At 36.2% G+C, this 8,427-nt stretch overlaps 1 protein-coding gene across 2 annotated transcripts in view; it reads right to left on the bottom strand.

Annotated features, from left to right (window-relative positions):
• Nucleotides 1-6,365, bottom strand: part of INO80D (INO80 complex subunit D) — a 40,201-nt gene extending 33,836 nt beyond the window's left edge. Inside the window, exons 1-3 of one of the 2 annotated variants that reach the window (XM_008591601.1) lie at nucleotides 6,276-6,365; nucleotides 5,924-6,170; nucleotides 651-1,396 (exon numbers count right to left, since the gene is read on the bottom strand). In XM_008591601.1, the coding sequence (XP_008589823.1) occupies nucleotides 651-1,396; nucleotides 5,924-6,141 (964 nt within the window). In that variant the 5' untranslated portion in view covers nucleotides 6,142-6,170; nucleotides 6,276-6,365. The remainder of the gene's footprint in view (nucleotides 1-650; nucleotides 1,397-5,923; nucleotides 6,171-6,275) is intronic. The other variant, XM_008591607.1, reaches the window with a different exon arrangement.
• Between the last annotated feature and the right edge of the window lie 2,062 nt (nucleotides 6,366-8,427).

Genomic DNA, 8,427 nt, shown 5'->3' with positions numbered 1-8,427 from the left:
GAAAAAAAAAAAGAATAAATTCCAAATGAATTAAAGGTTTAAATGATCAAAACGAATCAACTATTAATAGAAAATATAGAATATCTGTATAAACTTGGGATCAGGGAGATTTTTTCAAGCAAAACAGAAAATCCAGAAGCAACAAAGGAAAAATAGACATTAGACTACATCGAATCAAAAGTTTTATCTGTATGTTCTCACTTTTCAGTCATGAACTGGTATTACACCAGGAATTTAAATAAATAAATTTTTAACTGTCAACAGATATTAACAATGCTGTCATTATTCCAACACGCTACAATAACACATATAAAGAACTTCATCAGACACACAGGCACCAAACTCACAGAAGTACACAAACAAACACATCTGCCTTTTAATTTTGCTACTACTACTAATAAAAGCTATGACTGGAATTCTAAATTGCCAACTCCTATTTCTGAATCCTATTCACCAAGTATTATCCCCTCCAGTGGCATATTTACTTTAAGGTAATCTACCTAAATACAGAATCTTTCATTGCACCGCTCTGTCCAAAGGTTCCTCTACCCCATCACATATGTGGTAGTTATGAAAGTAAAGCCCCACACAACAGAACACATTTTGTTATACTACACATCTAAGATATGATAAAACAGATGATAACTCACCTAAATGGGGAAACAGATCAGTGTCCAGCTGATGTTTTTGGGTGCACAGTTTCACCAGTCTCTGCAGTCGACTTATACAAGAGAAATGTGGAGAGAAGGCTGTGGCTTTCATAAGGACCCGGTCAGTCCTGGGTGGGTCCACGATGGGAGCCCTACTGGATGGCAGGAGGGGCAGAGGCCTCTTATGAGACAACTGCCTTGCTTGTGCTATAGTGTGTGTGGTGGGTGCCACTCCCTGCATTGGTAGGCTGGTGTTCTGAGGTTGAGGTGACTTGCAGACTGAACCCTGCGGTGGCGCTGGAGGTTTTAAAGAAGTGGATAAAGGTGACAGATGGGAGTGCTGCTGCGGAGGCTGCTGCTGTGAAGGTGCTGGAAGGGGACTAAAGTGCTCTTGTCGAACTTTTAAAATCTCTGTCTCTCTCTGGCGCTGCCGATTCTGGGCCAACTTGCTCTGCAATTTCTTTCTCACAGTTGCCCCTTTCTTCAGGTCGTCGTCTTCCTCGTTGAAAGCAAATGGGTCTTCCAACTCAGTTTCCAGGTAGTGCAGAGGGACCCTTGCCCCAGGTGGAGAGAGGGACATTCCATCCAGTCCATTGGGCATCTTCAAGGCCAACGTGGGCACCGTCAGGCTAAAGGCCATTGTATCCATCTGGTGCCTGACCTTTACCTCATCTATAGGATCATTCTTTTTCTTCCTCTCTTTTTTCGGGATAAAGCCAAGTACCTGCAAGTGGCTGTTGCAGTACCTTTAAAAAATACACATAAACATGGGAAAATGTTCATGATACACATTAAGGAAAGCAGAATAAAAACTACAAGCACATATTCTAAAACATGAATCCTAATAAGTTAAAAATTGCATGACTATAGTAACTCTTGGCATTGATAAATTTAATATGCAACTTCCACTACTCTCAAGAAATCCTCAATGTCTGTGCAATTTTGCTGAGGCAAATAGGTAAACTGTATATGTGCAGAGGTAGCTGGACAGAAGCAAGTCATTTGGCTAGTGAGTGGCCCTGGATAACTGCTCAGCTCTGCTTCTCACACAGCTCTGTTATCCTCTATTCACAGCATACAAAGTAACTCATCAAGAGTCTGAAGGATCACTTAAAATTCTCTTATGGAGGAAAAACATATGTTCCAATGTCATTCAAGTATTTGGAGATTCACAAAGATCTTATGACATAACCCTCAAGAATGTCAAGTTTATACTGTGTGCTTTATGTGCCTATAGGGGGGCAGAGAAAGAGAGAAAGAGAATAGAATGGAAGGAGAAAGTAAAAGTACCTACCTGCAGTAGGTACTAAAATAATGCCCTTTATACAGGTGAGGAAACCAAGCTTTACAGATATTTACTTGCCATAAACCACTTTCCATCTGGAAAGTGACAGAGCTGAGACTTGAACTTATTAAATAAAATCAAAGCTCATGAAGATTCTTATTAGTCTTCAAAAGTAGATTACTTTTGAAATGTAAATGCTATTTTAAAAATACTAGGAAAGGAGGGCCGGCCCATGGCTCACTCGGGAGAGTGTGGTGCTGATAACACCAAGGCCATGGGTTAGCTCATGAAGATTCTTATTAGTCTTCAAAAGTAGATTACTTTTGAAATGTAAATGCTATTTTAAAAATACTAGGAAAGGAGGGCCGGCCCGTGGCTCACTCGGGAGAGTGTGGTGCTGATAACACCAAGGCCATGGGTTCAGATCCTACACAGGGATGGCTGGTTCGCTCACTGGCTGAGCGTGGTGCGGACTTACTGGTTGGGGAAAAAAAAAAAGAGAGAGAGAATCTACACCATGATTGCACACATGCATGCCTAGCAGATTTGAGTTAGATCCCATATACACAGTACCTTAAACAGAATAGTTTCATAAAGTCTTGGCCCTCAAGGAAAGGGGTATTAGGGATAACTGCACTAACCAAGAAGCTTCCCAAGAACAAGAAAAAAATTTAGTAAAGAGTAAATGGTTTTTGTTGTTGTTTTGACCTCATTTTTCAAAGTAACAAAAGGATTAGCTTTTTTATTTATTTATTTATTTTTTCCTTTTTTTTGTCTTTTTTCGTGTCCGGCAACGGATCGCAACCCTCAGTGTCACGCCCGTACCGGACCGGGACTGGCAACGGGATCGCAACCCTCGGTGTGCGCCCGCACCTCGCTCAGCCAGTGAGCGGGAACCGGTCTGTATGTGGGATCCGAACCCTTGGCGGGAGCGCCGCCACACTCCCAAGCGGCACACTGTAGCAGTGCGCCACCGGGCCGGCCCAGGATTAGCTTTTTTAGTAGAGAGAGGTGTTATTTGGAAATCAAACATCTCTGCTCATTTACACGTGGCAGTCCCAGTAGGTAAAGGAGGCTACTATGTGCTGGGTTATGTAGACAGCGGAAGCTAACCTGCCTATGCAGCCCTCCCTTAACTCTTCCATACTCTAGCCCTTCTCTCAGCACTATCACAACAAATAGCCTGAACTCTTAAAATCTCTGCTTCTTCTAAAAGGGAAAATTCTTCATAACTAGAACTAGATCAGCTTAGTTATATAAAGCATTTAAAGTAAGTATACAAATACAAATTTCTAGTCCATAGAACTATTGTACAGGGAACTGACTGCTAATGGGTACAGGGTTTCTTTTGGGAGGATAAAAGTTCTAAAATTAGATTTTGATGAAAAGTGCACAACCCTATGAAATAGTAAAAATATACTGAACAGTACACTTTATTTTTTATTATTTTGGCAGACGGCCGGTACAGGGATCAAACCCTGGACTTTGGTGTTAGCAGCACCACACTCTAACCAACTGAGCTAACCAGCCAGCCCATGAACAGTATACTTAAATGGATGAATTGTGTAGTATGTGAATCATTTCTTAATTAAGCTGTTTTAAAAATATATACAAGAAACAAGAAAATTTCTTGGCAAATTTATATTATTAAAAATAGATACATATAAAAAATAGCAAACCTAAATTTAAATATTATATAAAATAACCAATTTAATATAACCACTTCTTTGAGAAATCAAGGCTATCATAATGAGCCTTAGCTTCCCACTGTACAAGTATATAAAAAATTGACTTTATCAGTACTTCTACTGAGCATAACACTACTCTACTTCAAAAAGGTAGACACATATAAGTTAGCACTTATAATACACACCAGATAAGTCAGAAACCAAAAATTATGAAGATTTCTCTAGCTGACCACCAAACAGAAAACTTTGTCAATGAAAACTCCTTGGCAGTTTGTTTTCTAAAACAACATTTAAAACCACCTCAACTCCCTCAGAGCTCAAAAGTAACTGCATGAACAATAATGAAAGCTCAGTTTCATAAGAATATTAATCTTTTCTACATTATCTCATATAGTATAGTTATAACTACTAACATTTATATATAGGTTTAGACATATTATTGCATGAGTTCAACTTAGATTTCTTGAGGTAACATAAGAATATTACCTCCTTCTGATGTCCACTCTAACCTATTTTCAAACAACCCTATAAACAACAAAAATATTGGTAACATTTGCATTCATATGGTCATGGACCAAATGTGAAAAAATGTATCACTTATCACTTATTAAACATAGCTTCTCTTGACACAGAAACACATAAGTCCTTTCTCATATCTTGTTCTAAGAAGAGAAAACTCTTCAATGACAAAGGTGAAGACAGATGCTTCAAGAACTATTATTTTGGAGAAATTCAGAACTCTCACTTCAATTCTTGCCATTAATTATTGAGATAATACTTGCTCCAGCTAAAATGAAAAAAAAAACCCAAGGCTAACAACTGCAACTGTGATAAACTGAATTTAAAACAAAATTATAGAGATGTGTTTACAATGAAGCTTAAAGTAAAAAAATTAATATAAGTTCATCCACCGTTTTTCAGGTTAAAAATGGCAGGGATAAGAAATTATCATTTTCAGTATGCTAAATCCATCTAGACAGATAGCTTAGCCTAATGCTTAGGTCCCTTTCTCACCTGAGATTAAAATTTTATTCCCTGTCTCACTAAGCATCTGTTTCTAACTTTCAGGTATTGTAATCTGAAGCCTTAAGTGCTCTTTAGAAATTCTAAGAGAGTATTCACAAATCACCACATTATAATATACTTATCTTGTTGGGATCTCTACAAATACAAATAATTTATTTCACACTAAAAGTGTAAAAAGTACTCACCGTGACATATAAAATACATGATTCCTTTTCAACCAGGTTAAGCAGGTGACATTTACTTATGTACAGGAACATGGATGAAGGTGTGTGTGTGTGCATGTGTGTGTGTGTGTGTGTGTGTGTGTGTGTGTGTGTGTGTGTGTGTGTGTGTGTAGACAGAAGTAAAAGGTTCGAAGGTCAATGTGGTTACTTGAGAAATTAAAACAAGAGACATTTAGAAGAGATTATATGTGAAGGATCATGTGAATTTTACTACGGATATGAAAAACAAATAACCAACATAAGATTCCTCTAAAAACAACTCCATGTTGGACTGTTTTTAAATTCAGCGAAGCATAAATTCATAATTCTAGTGAAAAGCCTAATCTTAATGTAATAATACAGTTTCTAAATTATACAAACATACTCCATTTGAAATTCTTCTTAACCAAAAACGGTAAGATTATAAAACAATGCCAAATACTGCTTAGAAGTCTGGTATGAAGTAAATCTTCTGAATGATTCAAGTAATAGTTTTCATTCTTTCTCAATAAGTACATATTCTTTACTACCTTTCAGGCAGAGATTTTTTAAACCCCCTAATTATTATCATTAATTACAACACCTAATTAGTTCCTATAACTTCCCTCATTTAGGAAGATGATAAAACTAAGTAGAGAAGTCAAGAACTACTTAAGGCCGCAAACCAAACAAATTAGTACCAAGATTTCAAGCAGCAATTTTGAGGGGGAAAATGTTATTTTTTAATAATTCTAGAAGTCTATGAAATCAATAAAAAGAAGAAAACACTCATACATATTTTTCATATAATTCCCCAAATTTAAAAAACATTGCCATCTCTCATTTTTAGAAGTATTACAAAGTTTATTATATTACCCCTAGAACTTAACATTTAAATCACCACAAGGAAGAAGGAAAGTAGGAAGAAAGGAAGGAAGGAAGGGAGGAAGGGAGGGAAGAAGGGAGGGAGGACGGAAGGGAGGAAGGGAGGGAGGAAGAGAGGGAGGAAGGGAGGGAAAAGAGGACAAGAAAAGGAAAAATTCCAAGCCTACTTAATTAAATCAAGAATTGATTCCTGTTATTAGCTCTTACCTACGATCCTCTGATTTAGGGATGGGGTTGGTGCAGCGTTGGCTGTTATATTTGGCCACATATTCACATTGCTTGAAGGGAGCAGTCTTGTCCTCCAGAACGTGTCTGATACAGAAGGCGTAGCCGTTGAGTCGCCGCTGCTTGCACAGTTTGGGGCTATATGAGCACAAGGGCTTATTGTCAACCTCAGAGAAGTGTATATGTTTCCCTTCATACATCACGTGACTCTATTCCTTGTGAACATCAGCTAAAAGACCACCACAAAAAAAGAAACCCAAATGATAAATCAGAGAGAATAAAGCAGATTTAAGTTGAGAATTTCACTGAGGGACTTCTAGCCCCACAGCCATACCTGATTTTAAATCTTCTGCACCATAGCAATGTTAAGGGAACCCCAAGGATACCAGTTTGGAATGCTGCAGAATCAAGATGAAGCAGATTGTCTATGAAAATATCAAAAGGCCTAGTTAACAAATAGAAATAAGCAAAGCTAGCTCACCCGATCATATCATCTGTCAAGATTGATGATTTCCCCTTTTTTTCCAGTTTTTATGCATATTTTCCCCTTATTTGAATTGGCTAGAACTACTGGAACAATGTTAAGTAATAAAGGTGACACTTATTCCTAAACTTAAATGAGAGATGCCTGAGTCAACGTTAGGAATAATGCTGACTTTTACCATAAGCCATATTTCCTATTATGTTAAAAAAAGAAAATCAGGTAAGTCATAATTCCTATTTTATTAAGACTTGTTTTTTGTTTCTTCACTCAGAATTGATGGTTAATTTTACCAAAGTCTTTTTCAGCATCTAGGGATATGATCATTTTTCTCTTTTGCACTTGTTAAAATATGGTGTTTAGTATTTCCTGTATCATATCATCTGTCAAGATTGATGATTTCCCCTTTTTTTCCAGTTTTTATGCATATTTTCCCCTTATTTGAATTGGCTAGAACTACTGGAATAATGTTAAGTAATAAAGGTGACACTTATTCCTAAACTTAAATGAGAGATGCCTGAGTCAACGTTAGGAATAATGCTGACTTTTACCATAAGCCATATTTCCTATTATGTTAAAAAAAGAAAATCAGGTAAGTCATAATTCCTATTTTATTAAGACTTGTTTTTTGTTTCTTCACTCAGAATTGATGGTTAATTTTACCAAAGTCTTTTTCAGCATCTAGGGATATGATCATTTTTCTCTTTTGCACTTGTTAAAATATGGTGTTTAGTATTTCCTGATATTGAACTCTTCTTACATTCTTGGGATGTAAGAAAAGCAACTTGCTCATCATGTATTATCCGTTTAATGTGTTGCTGAACTACACTTATGAATACTTAATATTTTTTTAAATTTTGAGAATGGTCTAGAGTTTTCTTTTTAAGAGCTTTGTCAGATTTGGTATCAATATGACACCAAAAAATAATTTAGAAAATGTTTCTCTTTTTCTATGTTCTTTTTTTTTTTTCTTTTTCTATGTTCTTGAACAATGTAAGAAGTGTTTCTGTTACAGTATGTTACTTAGAAGGCTGCCTGGGCCTCATAGTGCTCTTCTGTGCAGTGGCTCAGGTTTTCAAATTTACCCGCATACAATTTAGTAGAGTGACCTCTTACATTTAATTTTCTAAATATCTGTGATTCTTTCTCATATTCTGTGTGTGTGCATATACCTATGTGGTATCTGTGCTTTCTCCCTTTATACATGATTAGGTATAGTTGGTTTATCTGTTCAATATTTTACCAACAACCTCTACAAAAAACATTAACAACAAATTCTTATGTTTATTAGAACCTCCATTTATGTGTTCTATTTCATTAATGTCGGCTTTTATCTTTGCTAATACCTTCTTTCTGCTTTCATTTTTTTTCTACTTCTACAGCTGAACTCTTCTATTTTCATTCTCTTGTTTAGTCGTTTATTTACATGTATGAATTTTCCTCTGAGTACTGCTTTAGCCATATCTTATAGGTACTAATACACAGAATTCTGATTATCAGTAACTTTCTAATTCATTTGAATTTGATTTTTAAATTTCTCCTTTGGCCCAAGAGTTATTTAATTTTTTCATATGGTAGGGCCTTATACTTCTCTTTGTTTTAGTTCCAGTTAAGAACAAGAAGCATAATCTGCATATATCTCTGCTTTTCACATTTGGCTGAGATTTTGTTTGGGGCCTAATAGGTATTCTTGAAAAATAGTACTCATTGTTTCCCAGGTATGTTGTTTGTTAAGCATATATGCTGTTATGAAAGGCCCTATGTCATTACTTATTTTGTCTGCTTGCTCTGTCAAGGGCTAGAAGAGCTGAATCAAAATCCCCTTCTATAATCTGATTTCTGTTTGCTTCTCTTTGTATTTTTTTGCTTTATAACCTTTAATGCTGTATTATTTGGTATATGAGATTCATGACCTCTACAATGTCACTCTTTATCATTAAAAAATGCAACTCAACTGATGATTTTTGTACTGAATTCAACCTCGTCTGACAAATATTTGGACTAT

Source organism: Galeopterus variegatus, unplaced genomic scaffold, assembly GCF_000696425.1.
Source record: "Galeopterus variegatus unplaced genomic scaffold, G_variegatus-3.0.2 Scaffold149, whole genome shotgun sequence".
NCBI classification, from domain to species: Eukaryota; Metazoa; Chordata; class Mammalia; order Dermoptera; family Cynocephalidae; genus Galeopterus; species Galeopterus variegatus.
Note: the sequence above shows the minus strand (reverse complement) of the source record. Positions and strands in the feature narration are given on the sequence as shown.